Here is a 16996-nt window from a genome sequence, read left to right on the forward strand (position 1 = left end):
TTAAAGGAGGGTCCCGACCCACATCCCTGTTCTACTGAAAAATTATCTTTTTTTTATGGTTCTGGACATGCTACAGAGCTGCAACTTCACATGCACACCTTTTAGACCCCCCAGATACTAAATCCAAAGTAAAAATCAAAAAATCTCTTTTTTCTTTTCAATAATTGGCTTTTTATCAAAAATGACAATTTTTAAGAACTTTTTTTGTGTGATTAATAGTTAATGGGGCATGACCCAGAACCCTAGGCACTTTTTAGGGGCATTTATTGGGTTTTGGGGCTTCAAAATTGTGTTTTTTGATTACCGAAGTTCGGGTCCCATTGATTTCAATGGGGTTCTGAAATCCGGGCCGAACTTTCAGGAAGTTCGGATGTTCTGGCCGAACCGAACTTTTCAAAAGTTCGATCATCCTTACTAATGAGACCATGAATGGTGTCCTGGGGTATTTCCTCCCACATCTGCCTATTCTGGTGTTCAATGGCAAATGCCAGTCAAGCTCCATGGTGTTGGGCAGTCAACACAGGGCCCACTAGAGGACGTCGGCCCTCAGGCCACCCTCATGAAGTCTATTTCTGATTGTTTTGTCAGAGACATTCACACCAGGGGCCTGCTGGAGGTAATTTTGTAGGCCTCTGGCAATGCTCATCCTGTTCCTCCTTGCACAAAGGAGCAGATACTGGTCCTGCTGATGGGTTAAGGACCTTCTACAGCCCTGTCCAGCTCTCCTAGAGTGACTACCTGTCTCCTGGAATCTCCTCACTGCTCTTGAGACTGTGCTAGGAGATACAGCAACCCTTCTGGCAATGTCACGTATTAATGTGCCATCCTGGAGGAGTTGGACTGCCTGTGCAACCTCTATAGGGTCCAGGTATTGCGTTATGCTACCAGTAGTGACACTGACTCTAGCCAAATTCAAAATGAGTTTAAAAACGTCAGAAAAGATGAGTAGAGAAAAAAATGTTAGTGGCCTCCACCTGTAAAACTATTCCTGTTTTGGAGGTCGTCTCATTGTTGCCCATCTACTGCAACTGTTGTTGATTTCATTAATACCAAAGCATCTGAAACTGATTAACAACCCCCTCTGCTACTTAACTGACCAGATCAATATCCCAGGAGTTTACTTGGCTTGATGCTATACTTTTATTTCAAAGCGTTCCTTTAATTTTTGTTGAGCAGTGTATAAAGTGCCAACATTTTGTGCAGCACTTTACAAAATAAAGGTAGACAGAACAATTACACTACAATTTAGTACAAGAGTGATCGGGGGCCATGCTCGCGAGAGCTAACAATCTAGATACATAGATGAATACAGTATGGTAGACTTGTCCAGGAATTTTACCCAGATCTTTAGTAAAAATATTATAGATTTTTTTTAAACATCACTATGAAATACAAGATTAATAAAAATAATAATTAAAATTAAATTGGTGGAAGTACTACATTCATTATAGTTACCAAACCATACATAAGTTATTTTTGATTGTTACTTGGATTATTATTTATAACATCTTTAAAATATTGATCTAACAAAACTCACCATACACAGATAAATCAAAATCTTTTTGATTTTCTCCTGCAGCATTAACTGCCACACATGTATATTTCCCTGCATCTCCAACCCGTGTATTGGCTAGCATTAGAACTCTTCCACCTGAAAGAATCTATGACACAAGAATTGATCAAACAGACATGCCACTATTAATCATGTGTCACATTAGATTTATCCTATGCTGTATGATAAAAAAATAAATGTTGAATGTGACTTTTTAGGTAACGCACATCTTAACAGTGGTTTTTCTACCCATTACATTTTTTTACTAGACCCAAAGACATTCATTAACTAGTGTCCTATTCACTGGAAATGCACAGTGCTTTCTTCCTATCATAGAGTACACAGATAGAGGAAAACTATATCCAAACACTGTGCTTCAATGGCATGGCCATTCTCTAAGATTAGGACAGCTGAAATAAAGATGTAATGCTACAGTCTGATTTAACTAGTGCTTCAATTATGTTTTCTAAGAATTCAGTTATGTGTGTAACCATACAGAAATTACATCTTACAGGTGGATTTGTGATGCTCATATACACTTATCACCAGCTAAGTATACCTGCCTGCCATTAACCTTTTTAGTAGACATTGGTAGTGCTGTCCTGTTGTTCATTATGACTAAGCTCACTATGAATAAAATTATTTTATGATTCTTTTTTATTAACTGCTTTTTTTTCTTACATTTATGAATGAATTTGTGTTTGTTAGTAAATTCATTCATAGTTCTGATCTCTGAAGATAATCAAAGCCATTCATACCCTTGATCCCCAGAGGCTGCTGTTAGATCAGGGCAGCACTAGAGACTGCACTGGCAGATCCTTTGCAGGGTTTACTTACCTACCCCCTGCATGAAATTTTGTAAAATGACAGGAGAAATATGCAGGTAAAAGACAGGTAAGCAGACCCAGCATTGTCTTGATCTGACAGTGCTTCTGTATTAGGAGCCAGCAGCTGTGTGTGCATGATACAGGAGCACAGCACTTGCAGGAAGGAGGAGCTTGAGCTGGAGAGAGAACTCCACCCCTGCATCCTTCCAGCTCTCTACTCCTATCCTGGCAACATTTTGCAGTCAGCTGTGGGCTGTGCACTCTCTTCCCCCTCCAGCTCCTCCTTCCGGTAAGGGCAGCACTTTGGTATCATGTACACACAGCTGCTGGTGACTGACTTGGTAATAGCAGAGGGCTGCACTCAAAGAATGGGGAGGCAAAAGAACACAGACCGCAACTTCTCCCTGCTGTCTCCACCTCACCACTTCCAGAAACTGGCTGACAGGAGTAGTGATGCTGCTTTCACTACCCCTGTCAGCTTTGTAGTAGAAAGAACTTGTGGCTGGTGCTACCTTCCCCACAATAACACTGTTCCTCCAAGTACAGTCTCCCCTCCTGCCCACCCCTTGTCCCGACCCTGTTTGTAAGTACACGTTTACTTCTATTCAGATTAGATAATACCTGAATTCCACCACTGATACTGGAAACTGGGATGCCATCTTTTAGCCATGTTAAACTGGGAGCTGGGAATCCTGTGGCTTCACATTCTAATCTGGCGGGTTTGTTGACTATCACAGATACAGGGTCATTGTTACCAAAAATGGAAGGTAGAACTGTAAGAAAGTTAAATGCTTTAAGGTAATGAACTGTTAAAGGATAAAAAAACAATGCCTTGCACAAGCTTGCCCATTTATAAATGTCATAATTTATACATAAAATATAATGTTGATAATTCCTGTCCAATACCCTAGCTGATTATGTGTACGCTGAATTGCATTAAAATTTCTGCTGCAGTCTGTTATTGGAGGCAATGTAGAGTATCGTGTTAGAAGGTTTTGGTAAGAAGCATATATATTAGAATTTTTTTTATAATGCTCATAATATTTTGTATCATCAAATAGACCTTTCATGCTAGGTGACAGACAGAGCCTTCAATTTATTTACATAAATGTAAAAGTACATGTGTCTGTTCACACTTGCCAACACCCATTCCAATCCATCAAAAACAGACAGATTCCCCTTCCATCTAGAAGATTGTATCGGATGGCAGTCGGGTGTTAATGGACAGGTAGTCAATTTGCATCCGACCACTCATTGATGAAAGAGGTGTTTGTCTGCTCTGCATAAGAGCAGAGTGGATATGGACTTGTAATCCACCTTCTCAGCGAGGATCAGTGGACAGATTCCCTGCTGAGCAAGCACACTCCTAGTGGAGCCCACCCCGTGTGGAAGGGGTGTAGGTATGTCCGATTTGGAATGTTTATGATGTAAATAGTGTTTCCAACTTGAGCAAAAAGCCAGTTATGACAAAAAAGTAATAATAAAGGCGATGACCCCAACTGTGTTTAAATATAGCAATCATCATCATATTTGTACAATCAATTATTAAATCATGCTTAAATGCTCATTCGGGACTGTGGCCTTTTCAGTCAAGCTTTTAATATCCTTCTCATTCTTAAAAGCTTGAGTACCTTCAACATTGATTCTATTTCATTTAATAGACCAGTTGTAACAACAAAGGACTATAAACATAACCAGACCTGCCAAGAAGACAGAAGTTGGGCAAATTAGTCATAATGGGAGAATTACCATGAACTTGTAAGACATAAGTGAGTTCAGCTGTCCCTACGATGCTACTTGCAACACATTTATATACACCAGCATTGTGTATCTGTGCATTTGTTATCTGGAGAACTTGTCCTTGATTTGATAGGAGAATATCATCAAAAGTTGTAAGGGGGTGGTTATCTTTTAACCAAGTTACAACTACAAGAGAAATAATATGAAAAATTTAAGTTAAAAATATTGTTTTTTTTCCTTGACATATTTATTTTGACATGAATGTTTCCATAAAAAAATGAATCATGTAAATCACAAGGTTGTTTTTCTGAAATAAAAACCTATTGAAAAAAATGAGCATAATGCATAAAACTTAAATGCATGTTAATAAATAAAGCAGAATTAACTATTTGGAAAATCATAAGGTTTAATGGAAATGTTACTGTTGAATCCAGTGTGGATTCTACCATAATTTCCTGACCACCCAACACATGATGAGTCACAGTCCCACTCAGCTGCTTACAGGGCAGGTCCTTCTCCCAGCCTGTTATAAACAGAGAATATATTTTTTTTTTCACTTCTGGAAAATTCTGCTACCAGGAATGAATGTCACAGAAAATCACACACAATATTCCTCCTTAGAAACAACCCAAAAGTGTATCCTATAAGCAGCGAGTGGTAAATATATGCCAGAGATGTGAGTATTCTCTTTTGAGTTCTACATTAAAGTTGCCCACAGTGACAACCAGTATCCGGTAAAGGTATATGATACCCTCCACCACTATATTATAAACATCTGCTTCAAAACTGAGAAGACTCCCCCGGTACTGGTCTAATCTTGGAAAATTATAATGTTCATAGAGATTTTGAGAAATTTTATTAGGGATTATTTATTTTTCTTACAAGATCAGTTAGCGTGGGCATCTCCAGAAAAAAATGAATGCATTTCCATTGAAAGATATTATATAAAAGAGATCTGTTGGCACTCAGATCTAAGAACTAAAATCCTAATAATGAGTTTTGGCTGAAGTTCCATTTTAACTGGCTAGGAAGCACAGAAATGAAATACTGGACAGAAGGATGTTTATTTGCAATAGGCGTAACTGAAACACACACAGTGGATAATTATTGTATGCGCATTATCCATATGTTTGTATGATATCAACAAATCTTACCATTCTAACCCCCCCCCCCCAAAAAAAAAAACAACAAAAGATACATAGCAACAAGTCATAGTTACCAGGATCAGGGTTGCCTGATGCTTTGCATTCCAGTCTTACTGATTGATTGCCAAGTATGGTTTCATGGTGAACTTCACCAGAATTCTCTATCGTGGGTGGTTCTGTCATTAAAAGTATTAAACAAATTAAATGAGGAGCTCTAGCATATAGCACTCTGATGAAATTAAATTCCAGGTCATAATATATTTGTGTGGTTTTGTGTCAACTCTCTACTCGCTATTCATTTACCCCTCGCTTCTAGATTGTAAGCTCTAACAAGCAGGGCTGTTTGATTCCTCCTGTATTGGATTTTATTGTAACTGTATTGTCTGCCCTCATTTTGTAAAGTGCTGTGCAAACTGTGGGTGCTATATAAATCCTGTATAATAATAATAATAATAATGATAATAATACTATAATAATCCTATTATTACCAATACTAATGTGGTTGAATGGACATTAACCTTCATAAAGACATAAATCTATATATTTGTTCATCCTAAACAAGTGTTTAGTAATAATTATGGCTATTTTCATTAGTTCAACTGTAGCTGGATACAGTGTAGACAGAAAATTATCCTCTATGCATTAAAAAAATATATACATAGGCTGGCTGTAGCCTTTCGTATAATGGATACAAGGTCTGAGAAAATAGCCTCCATTCTTCTTTCTTGGCTTATCAGTCCTTATATATTTTTTATGCTGTATCTCATAGAAATAGCACCTGATTTTCTTTTTTATTAGGATAATTAGGGTAAAGACAAGCTAACATTTAACTCTGCCTATTTTAACTTATGATGATCCTTTCTTAATGTTGCATCATTGTGGCATATGCACACCAGAAGATATTTATTGTTCATGATGAGTATGAAATGTGTATGATTTACCATAGACATTTAGCCATATGCTTTGCTCAGCTTCTCCAGCTGCATTGCTTGCCACACAGGTATACTTCCCCGCATCATCTGTCATTGTGCTTTTGAAATGTAAAATGCGACCAAAGGAATCCACCTTTAAAATACAAAAATGCAGACATCACGTTTGAATACATTTCCACGCATCCATTTTGTTATGGGTATAACAAGAATTCCAATTATGATATTACATTAGGATGCTTTAATAATACTCACACAGATATATGCCTATAGCAAAAAAAAATGTTGAATAATAATCAAAAAATCAGTAAACCTATTTATAACATGTATATTTATAGTGAGTAAGAATAATGCATAATGTATGACAGTGCAATCAATATCCTTTCTGAACAACCACTGATATAAAATGAATTACAAGATAAGCCATCTACACATCATACTATTTTAACCTATACTGGGTGATCACAGATTTCCCACTGAGAAAACAGAAGTGATACGCATAATACATAGTTGCCAACATTTGAAAAAAATTTCCAGGGACACTTTGCAGCACAGTTATCAATTACTTACCACACCCACTTCCCCGAAGCTCCGCCCACTCCGCATAATTAATCTCCGCCTACTTATCAGATTATAGGGTCTACTTCATAAAGAGAGAATTACAGGAAATTGAAGAGGGAATTAAAAATTTGAGGCCAAAATAGCAGAGTTGGAATAATTCTCCCATTCAGCTGCACTACTTCTGCCTAAAGTTTAAAATTCTCATCACAATTCCCTGCAATTCTAAAGTGTGAAATGTACTCAGGTGTGACCGTACAAAAAATATAATATGGAAATATAAATAAAGTGCAAGGTGTAAATAAGTATGATTATACTATCTGGTATAATTAGGTTTTATCGTACTTATTTACACCTAATACTTTATTTAGATTTACATATTCAATTTTTTGTATGGTCACACCTGAGCACATTTCACACTTTATTCACCTGTCTTTGAATTCAGCCCTCTGTAGGGTGATAATTTTCATTTACATAAAACAATGTAGCATCCTTTCCTTCCTAACACATTACCCAGTCCATATCAGTATAGATCCTAACACATTACCCAGTCCATACCATCCTCACACATTACCCAGTCCATACCAGTATAGATCCTAACACATTACCCAGTCCATACCAGTATAGATTCTAACACATTACCCAGTCCATACCAGTACAGATCCTAACACATTACCCAGTCCATACCGGTATAGATCCTAACACATTCCCCAGTCCATACAAGTATAGATCCTAACACATTACCCAGTCCATACCATCCTAACACATTACAGAGTCCATACCAGTATAGTCCATACCAGTATAGATCCTAACACATTACCCAGTCCATATTATCCTAACACATACCAAGTCCATACCAGTATAGATATCCAGCATGAGATTTTTCCCATTGAGGATTGAGGTCTGTTTTCATTTTTTTGAGCAATATACATATATATATATATGCACACACATACACATACACGGATATGTACACACATTTATCTAGAGCTAGAAAACTATATATATGTATCAATTAACAGGTGTATAAATTATATCTATAAAAAAACATTATTGATAGTAGTAATTAATGGAGTGTGAGGCCTCCAGCTTGTCGGAAGGTGCTCTGCCTCCCCCTGCTGGTGGATTTTGGAAAGTGCTCCATGCTGACACCCTGCCTTCGGTGACACGTTAAATTTGCGACAGGCGGGAAGAGTGAGCGGGCACAGAGAGAGAGACAACCAAGCAGAAAGTATTTCTGGCAGCCTGACAGACTGCACCAAAAGCTCTGCAAGGTGTTCAGACTGATTTACTAAAGTAGTTGAGATTACACTATCAAATAATTGTGTGAATATTCACTTCATTGATCCAATTTTGTGGAATGTAAATTCCTTTTCACTTTGAATGCCCAATCATGTGCAGATGCTTTCATATGATTAAATAAGGAAAGCGAATATGCAATTTTTTTGACTCGATTATACTACAAAGATACCCAGCAGTCTGAAAAAAGGGATACTTGCAGCATAGAGAAAGTGGAGGAGAGCTCTGACTAGCAACAATCTGTAAGCGTCCTTTGTGTTTGACATAGACTCAATTAGAATTGAGACTCCAAATGGACCAGAGACACCTTCAACTGCATCTTCTTTAAAGCGGAGTTCCACCCAAAAGTGGAACTTCCGCTTTAAGGAGTCCTGACCCCCCGACATGCCACATTTGGCATGTCATTTTTTGGGGGGGGGAGCGGGTACCTAGTTTTGACAGGTACCCGCTCCCACTTCCGCTCGGAGCGCCGCGGCGCCCTGAGCGGAAGTTCTCCTCTCCCCCTCCCTCCCTGCAATCTTCTGGGACACGTCAGAGGTCCCAGAAGATTGCCGGCCAATCACGGCGCGCAGCGCGACTCGCGCATGCGCAGTGGGTACCCGGCTGTGAAGCCGCAAACTGTAACAGCCGGGTGCCCACAGCAGTGATGCCGGCGCCGAGGGAGAGGATCGAGGCTTCCGGCGGCCGCATCGCTGGACCGTTGGACAGGTGAGTAAATGGCTGGAACTCCGCTTTAACTCCTAATGATACAGTACTAATCTGTGTTATCTTCACAAGCACACATATTTTCAATGCCTAATAGTCCGTACAAACAATCAGAAAATTGTACAAAAAATGCCGCTTTCAAAGCGACCGTATGATAATCTGATCTTTATTACACAGCTTTTGAGAGACAATCACGACAGTTCATCCATTTGGACAAGCATGACAAATTTCCTGTACAAAACCAGTACGAGTTTTGTTTAATCAAAATGCATCACAAAAGCAATACAATACATCACTTTCAAATTTTTATTCTGTCGTACAAAAATTTTCATAACTTTAGCAAAGTCTTCATTTTTGATATAAGATTTGTCCGATAATCTCATCGTGTGTACCGGGCATTAGGGCCTGTTCATACTAGAACGCAGTGCCAGAAAGGTGCATTTCTGTGCATGTTTCCCACATTACATAGGAATGCAATGGCCCCGTTAGACGAGTATAGATGCCGTTTATTTTTAATGGTACCTCAAATGCATCTTCCAAATGCATATTTTTTAAAAGTTGTGTCTGCCATAATTTTTGCATATTCTCATACATTTGGCAGCCCATTGAGATAAAAAAACATAAGATGTGGAAGTTTGCAAAACCATGTGTGAGCTAGTTTAGGTAACTTTCTTTTTTTTTTTTAAAGTTTAGGTATTTCTTTTTTAAATGTTATATTTAATTAGAAATGTCCCTTGTGATAGTCCCTGGGTGTCCTAATTGAAATCCCCCCCCCCCCCATTAATAGAAGCTGTAATATAGCTGTAATATAGCTTCCTTAATAAAAAGTGCTTTATGAATGGAGAAGGCAGACCTTTAATTTACCTGTCTGGCCTCCATTCATAGTGCCCCTTTGATTCATAGAAGCAATAGTACAGCTTTTATGAATAGTGGAGAAGAGCAGGAAGGGCAGCCACAGTCACCACTCTTGATGAGTGCATGTGACAGGTCCAGTGCTTGTATTAACCCCCACAGCACCAGACAATTATAGCTGCAGGGGTGTAACCGGGAAGCAGAGTATTTGGATTTCACAATTTCCCAGGCAACAAAAACAATATCACACCGTAAAAATGATAAAATACCATCCCTTGTGCTGAAAAAAAAAAAACCTAAACCTAATCTTTAATTTGCTTCAACAGCTACTTCTCACCCATCACCCCCCCCCCCCCCCCACACACACACACATATACACAAACACACATGCACCCACATAAACTTTGGAGCCTCATAGCAGCTACACAGGCTGCTATGGCTATAATTATGTTGCAAAGTGTACTGCACAAGCTTCAGTGCTGAACTAGGCCACATTCATGTACAGTGTAAAGATCAAAGTCTGCAGATACTATTCTGAAAAACATGTTGATTAAGGTGAATATAAAACAGAGACACGGCAGTGACTAGAAATATTAAAATATATTCATTATACTCACTGAGATATCCCCTTTAATAATATTAAATGGTAGTCCATCCTTCAACCATGTGATTTGTGGGCTAGGAATTCCAGTAGCAATACACTGCAAAGTTATGGGTTTGCGCATTACAACAGACAATGGTGATGGTTCAGGTTTAATGGAAGGCAGGACTGCAAAATAAATAACACACATTTTAATGTTTTATTTATACCCATGCATTAATAAAAAAAAGGCAAAAAAAATTAGTGCATTTTTTGTAAATTGTAGTGCTGTCGGAAGGGTCTTTGCAAAGACTGAATCTTCCAATATAATACTGCAGAAATATGACAATTTTTAAGTATGGATGTGTTACCTTAAAATGCGAATGTCAAAACCATAGGTGCCTTCTTTTTCACATACAAGGAACTAAGCTAATCTAAACAGACCTGGCTAAACAAGCCAACAAGCTTATTTCACCAGCTATGTACTTATTATATACAGTACAATGTAGATTTTTTTTTCCTACAATATTAAAGCATTATTCAGCTCTATGTTAGTAACATGTGTAATAGTGCAGATTACATGTCAAAAAGAGCCATGCTAAAATACAGAGATAATCAAAAAAGATGATAAAATTGTCCATGCAATTTTACTAATTTAGGAGACAGCCACACAAAGTGAAGTCCAAATGCAAAAAAGAGATACTGTGCAAAGTTAAAATGCAAAGTTATAATCCTCTTCAAAAAAGTTAAATTAGTGAACCTCCATCACCATCATTGCAGACTTCAAGCCATGACATCACCACCTTAATAAAGCGTTCAGGCTTACCGACTTCAAAGGACCCTCTAATTAAAGAGATCAGCAGAGCCTGTGGCAAAACAACCCAGCCAGGGTTTTCCCAAAGTATTTCTTGAAGGACAGGAGTTTAGGCTGCAGTGGTCACCTGAACATTAACTCCATGGAGTAATCACAGGGATAAAAGAGAAAGCATTCCCAGACAATGTCATGTGTGACAAAACACGTAGGGTGGAGTGACGTTCTGACGTCATTGTGTTTTTCCGGAAGTGTGGGTTGTCTTGCTGTATGTCAGCCAGTAGAAGATTTTAAACTCTATACCTATTTAACTGATATAAGTGCAATCTTAACTATATAATAAAGTCAATAAAAGGGTTTTTATACTGTATGGAGCTTTCTCTTTTATCTCTTTGATGACTTAATGGAGATGATGTTGAGATGGCCGCCTACAGCCTAAACTCCTGTCCTGAAGGAATACTTTGGAAAAAAAACTGGCTGGGTTGTTTGGCCACAGGCTCTGCTGACCTCTCATTAATTAGAGGGTCCTATGAAGACAGTAAGCCTGCACTCTTTATTAGGGTGGTGGTGTCACAACTTGGAGGCTGCATTGGTGGGGACGGAGGTTCACTGTTTTTGAACATTTATGAAGAGGATTATAAATTTGCACTTCAACTTTGCACATTATTTCTTTTTTTTTTCTTTGCATTTTGACTTCACTGTTGCTATCCCCTAAATAGGGAAAATTGCATGGACACTTTTATTATTATTATTATTATCTTTTTGATTATCACTATTTTGTAGCATGGCTCTTTTTGACAATGAATCTGAACTTGCTCTGTGTTAAGTATCTCACAGCCGCTTGGATGGAGTCCATTATTATTAAAATTCCATGGTTGCAAGGGCAATCAGTTTATGCAGATCCACTTGCAGATCTCGGCTGATCAATGCTGGTACAAAACACAAATTGACAGGATGGTTGGGAATCATTTAAAAAAGTATCAATTTATTGTACGAAAGAAAAAAGCATCCTGACACTTAAGATGCTAAAGGCTAGCATGGAAAAGTGCAGATCATCACAAGCAGATCGCTAGAACAGAACTGTAGGTAACAGCAGTGGAGGATCCTGGTTCCTGCTAGTTGCAGACCCTGCTCACTGTATACATACAGTATACTGTTTACACTTAGTTGTAAGTATGCTATTGTGTTGTGTAATAAGCTGATACTTCTTTTGATTGGATCCTGCACTCCTGTCCATTTGTGTTTTGAATGTGTGAATCAGTACACAATTTTAGAGATTTAGCTTATATCCAATTAATATAGGTACTAAATTATCAAATGTTAACAAATACAAAGTAAGTATTAGTATTACTTAGTGGCAATCAGCAGACTATTTACCCTTGATTATGACCTGGATCTGGCCAAAGTTTTGCTACCTTAAAGTATATGTAAACCCTAATAATGAATTTGACTTATTTGCTTTTTTTTAATCTGTTAAATATACATTTTGTTATATCTGTTTAATTAGAGGAAAAATACCTGTTGATTATGCCAGAAAGTTTGTTTAGCAAAGCTGGCCCCCCTACAATCAGCACAAATAAAAACTAAAGTGTTTTTCTTTAGTTGTGCTGTTTTGTGGCGTACAAATTTACATTTCTGCTGCTGTTATTTTTTTAAATATTAGCAACTATTTTTCTCTAGATGATGACATCACCCAGCCCCCCTACAACAACCAAAAGACACAAACTGGGCTGGTTGGTTAGTGCAGCATTTGTGCTGGTTTGTGCCCTTTAAATCTCCATTCTATCTGTTATAGTTTTCGCGTTATTAATGATTTATCAAAGGTCACCAAAGGTCACTCAGCCCCCCCCCCCCCCCCACAACAACCAAAAGACACAAAACTGGGCTAGTTGGTTAGAGCTACATTTGTGCTGGTTTGTGCCATTTACATCTCCATTATGTCTTTCATCGTTTTTGTGTTATTAATGATTAATAAAAGGTCACCAAAGGTCACTCTGGCCCCCCTACAACAGCCAAAAAACACAAAAATGGGCTGGTTGGTTAGTGATAGGTTTCTGCTGTTGTAGCAAACAGAAAACAGCTGCTCAGGTGAGGCAAGGCACTCTGGTGCCAGTCAGATCCGCCATCCAGTATTCAGGTATTCAAAGAGAAAATTTGACCGCACTCAGGAGTAGATAAACTGGAAGTGTTTATTCCCATAAACTTAAATACACAGGAAATTAATCACTGCATTTTATTATATTATATGTTGATTTTACATTCTCATTTTTTATATATCTATTTGTTGCACTGATAACCTATTGAACACCACATTTTATATACAGTACACATTACGGTGCATTCATTTATTTATATATAATTTTTATCGTTTACACCACAGTTTTTTAATATAGGCAGCACCAATTACTCAAAAATCTTCCTTCATGTTTGTGCTGATATTTGCTGTTAAAATATTTATTTGTGCCATTATTGTTTTTTAGTTATAACAGTTTTTTTTTTTTTTTATTTGATCACCTCCCACCCACTTCATACCCTATTTAATTAATTTTAAAAACAAATAGACCATTTGTTAGTGCTAAGTTTGTGCTGTTTTGTGCCCTAAAAATGTAAATATGTGCTGCTTTTATTTTTAAGATATTAGCAATTTTTTTCTCAGATGATGACATCACCCAGCCCCCCTATAACAGCCAAAAGACACAAAACTGGGCTGGTTGGTTTGTGCCACATTTGTGCTGGTTTGTGCCGTTTAATCTCTGTTCTATCTTTTATCATTTTTCAACTATTAACAATTTATTAAAGGTCATCAAAGGTCACACAGCCCCTTACAACAGCCAAGAGACATGAAAAGGTGCTGGCTAATTAGTGCTACATTTGTGCTGGTTTGTGCTGCTTACATTTTTATTTGTGCTGTTATGGTTTTTTAGTTATAACAGCTTGTTTTTCTTTGATCACATCTCACCCACTTTGCACCCCATGTTAATAAATCTTAAAAACACATATACCATTTGTTAATGCTACATTTGTGCTGTTTTGTGCCATAAAATTTTAAACTTGTACTGCTTTTATTTTTAGGATATTAGCAATTGTTTTTTCCAGACAATGACATCACCCAGCCCCCCTACAACAGCCAAAAACATCAAACTGTGCTGGTTGATTAGTACCATGTTTGTGCTGGTTTGTGCCACTTAAATCTCCGTTCTATCTTCTTTTGATTTTCAGTTGTTATTGAATTATTAAAGGTCACCAAAGCTCACCCAGCTGAGACAAAAGACATGAAACCGGGCTGGTTGGTGCCGCCTTTGTTCTGGTTTGTACTGTTTAAATCTCAGTTCTACCGCTTTTTGTTTATCAGTTGTTTACTATTTATTAAAGGTCACCAAAAGTCACTCAGCCCCCTACAGCATCCAAAAAACAGGTGCTAAATTATTATTTTTTGTGCTGCTTTGTTTTTTTTTTGTTATAACAGCACAAACATGGCACTAACCAACCAGCTCAGTTTCATGTCTTTTGGCTGTTGTAGGGTGCGCTGAGTGATAGCATTGTCTGGAAAAAACAATTGCTAGTATCCTTAAAATAGAAGCAGCACAAGTTTTAATTTTTATGGCACAAAACAGCACAAACATAGCACTAACAAATGGTATATTTGTGTTTAAGATTCAATAACATGTGGTGCAAAGTCGGTGGGGTGTGATCAAATAAAAACAAGCTGTTATAACTAAAAAACTATAACAGCACCAATATAAATTTTAGCAGCCCGGTTTAGTGTCTTTTGGCTGTTTAGGGGATTAAGTGACCTTTGGTGACCTTTAATAAATCAATAATAACGCAAAAATAATACGAGATAGAACAAAGGTTTAAACAGCACAAACCAGCACAAACGCGACACTAACCAACCAGCTCATTTCCGTGTCTTTTGGCTGTTGTAGGGGGGTTGAGTAACCTTTGATGGCCTTTAATAAATCATTATTTACGCAAAAACGATAAGAGATAGAATGAACATTTTAACAGCACAAACCAGCACAAACGTAGCACTAACCAAGCAGCCCAGTTTCATGTCTTTTTGCTGTTGTAGGGGGGCTGAGTGATGTCATCGTCTGGAAAAAAACAATTGCTAATATCTTACAAATGACATTTATGGTACAAAACAGCACAAACGTAGCACTAATAAATGGTATATTTGTGTTTATGATTTAATAACATGGGGTGCAAAGTGAGTGAGGTGTGATTAAATATAAACAAGCTGTTATAACTAAAAACCATAACAGCACAAATAAAAATTTTAGCAGCACAAACGTAGCACTAACCAAACAGTCCGGTTTCGGTGTCTTTTGGGTGTTGTAGGGGGGCTGAGTGACCTTTGGTGACCTTTAATAAACCATTAATAATGGAAAAATGATAAGAGATAGAACAGACATTTAAAAAGCACAAACCAACACAAACGTAGCACTAACCAACCAGCACAATTTTGTGTCTTTTGGCTGTTGGGGCAGCTGAGTGACCTTTGGTGACCTTTAATAAATCATTAATAAGGCAAAAACAATAAAAGATCGAAGCTTTAAACCTGAGATTTAAACGGCACAAACCAACAAAAATGCGGTACCAACCAACCAGCCCAGTTTTGTGTCTTTTGGTTGTTGTAGCGAGGCTGGGTGATGTCATCATTAAGAGAAAAACAATTGCTAATATCTTTAAAATTAAAGCATTTTTTAAATTTTTATGGCACAAAACAGCACAAACATAGCACTAAAAAAAAAACACTTGAGTTCTTATTTGTGCTGATTGTAGGGGAGCCAGCTTTGCAGAGCTCAGAAAGTTTGAGCTGTCCTGAGTTTGGCACACTTGCTGTGTTATTCTAAGGATAATAATTAGTTCTTGGGACTACAAATTGATTAGTCTACATGTTGTGGAGATGTGAGGGTGGGCGCGTGTGAGTAGTTTAGGAAAAGATAAAAACGAGCCTTAATAATAACACACAGTCTATTAGCAGTGCCTTTGTGGAAGTTTAATTTTTTTTTTTTTGCACTTGCATATTCTTTAACCACTTAACACCGCCTTTCAGCAGCCCTTTGAGTAGACTTTGACAGCTCCGTCAGTGTGCTGGGAGCACACAGTAAGCACGTTTTCAGCACACAGCCTCTAGCCACCATGGATGCTATGGTTGTGTGGTGACTGGGTGTTAAAGCCCACCTTTCCTGCCATTAACACAAAAGCAGTAATACAAAGGGTTCCAGAGAGGGGTCTCACTTCTGCTGCCAGTACTGGCAATATCATTAAAATAATATACATATCAACTGCAGCTATTACTAAATGGTATGACTATTTTTTCAAGCCTTGGAGCCAGACTGAGTACCAGAGCAAAGACATAGGCTGCAGATCACTGTGCTGTACCTTCCCTAGGGGTTGACTGCCTTTAGTGCCATCAGGAGATGCAAATCTTCATCAAGCCTTGACACAGGTCCTCTAGTGAATTCTGTGAGGCGCATAAATGCGTGGCTGTGTATAATGAGCCAGTAAGTGGTTATGAAGCCTAAACATTTTTTACCTTAATGCCTTCCTTGCATTAGGATAAAACTTTTTTAGGTAGTAGTACCCCCCCCCCTTACACTTACCAGAGCCCTCATTTGATCCAGCATTGTGCCCATCTGCAGCAGCTCTCTCCCTTCACTTATGTTCTCACAGGCTTTGCTGAGGCAGCTGGTTCTGCTGTCATTCAAAGCCAGTGAAGAGGGAGCTGGAGGCAGGGCCGGGTCAATAGACAGAGACAGTGAGGCTCAGGAACAAGCCTGCAGGAGTCCCCCCATAGGAAGCAGCTTCCTATGGGTGCACTCTCCAGGGAGGCGGAGCCAGAAGTGCTGGGGATCCTAGAGAAGTAGGTTAGGGGCTGCTCTGTACAAATTCCACAAAAGGGACTAAATGTATACTTTGATCTGAATTGTTTTATCAGTGATTTGGGATATACTACAGCAGGGTGGCCCCTAAGCACAAAATCATACACATA

The 16996-nt window shown here is 38.2% G+C and overlaps 1 protein-coding gene across 1 annotated transcript in view; it reads right to left on the bottom strand.

Annotated features, from left to right (window-relative positions):
- The window catches only part of HMCN1 (hemicentin 1), a 452754-nt gene that overhangs the window by 281762 nt on the left and 153996 nt on the right, over positions 1 to 16996 (bottom strand). Inside the window, exons 35-40 of the mRNA XM_082265585.1 lie at positions 10225 to 10376; positions 6206 to 6329; positions 5339 to 5440; positions 4129 to 4305; positions 3001 to 3152; positions 1538 to 1661 (exon numbers count right to left, since the gene is read on the bottom strand). Of these exons, the coding sequence (XP_082121711.1) occupies positions 1538 to 1661; positions 3001 to 3152; positions 4129 to 4305; positions 5339 to 5440; positions 6206 to 6329; positions 10225 to 10376 (831 nt within the window). The remainder of the gene's footprint in view (positions 1 to 1537; positions 1662 to 3000; positions 3153 to 4128; positions 4306 to 5338; positions 5441 to 6205; positions 6330 to 10224; positions 10377 to 16996) is intronic.

The sequence above is a fragment of the Pelophylax lessonae genome (genome assembly GCF_965119305.1).
Source record: "Pelophylax lessonae genome assembly, chromosome: 8".
Classification (NCBI taxonomy): Eukaryota; Metazoa; Chordata; class Amphibia; order Anura; family Ranidae; genus Pelophylax; species Pelophylax lessonae.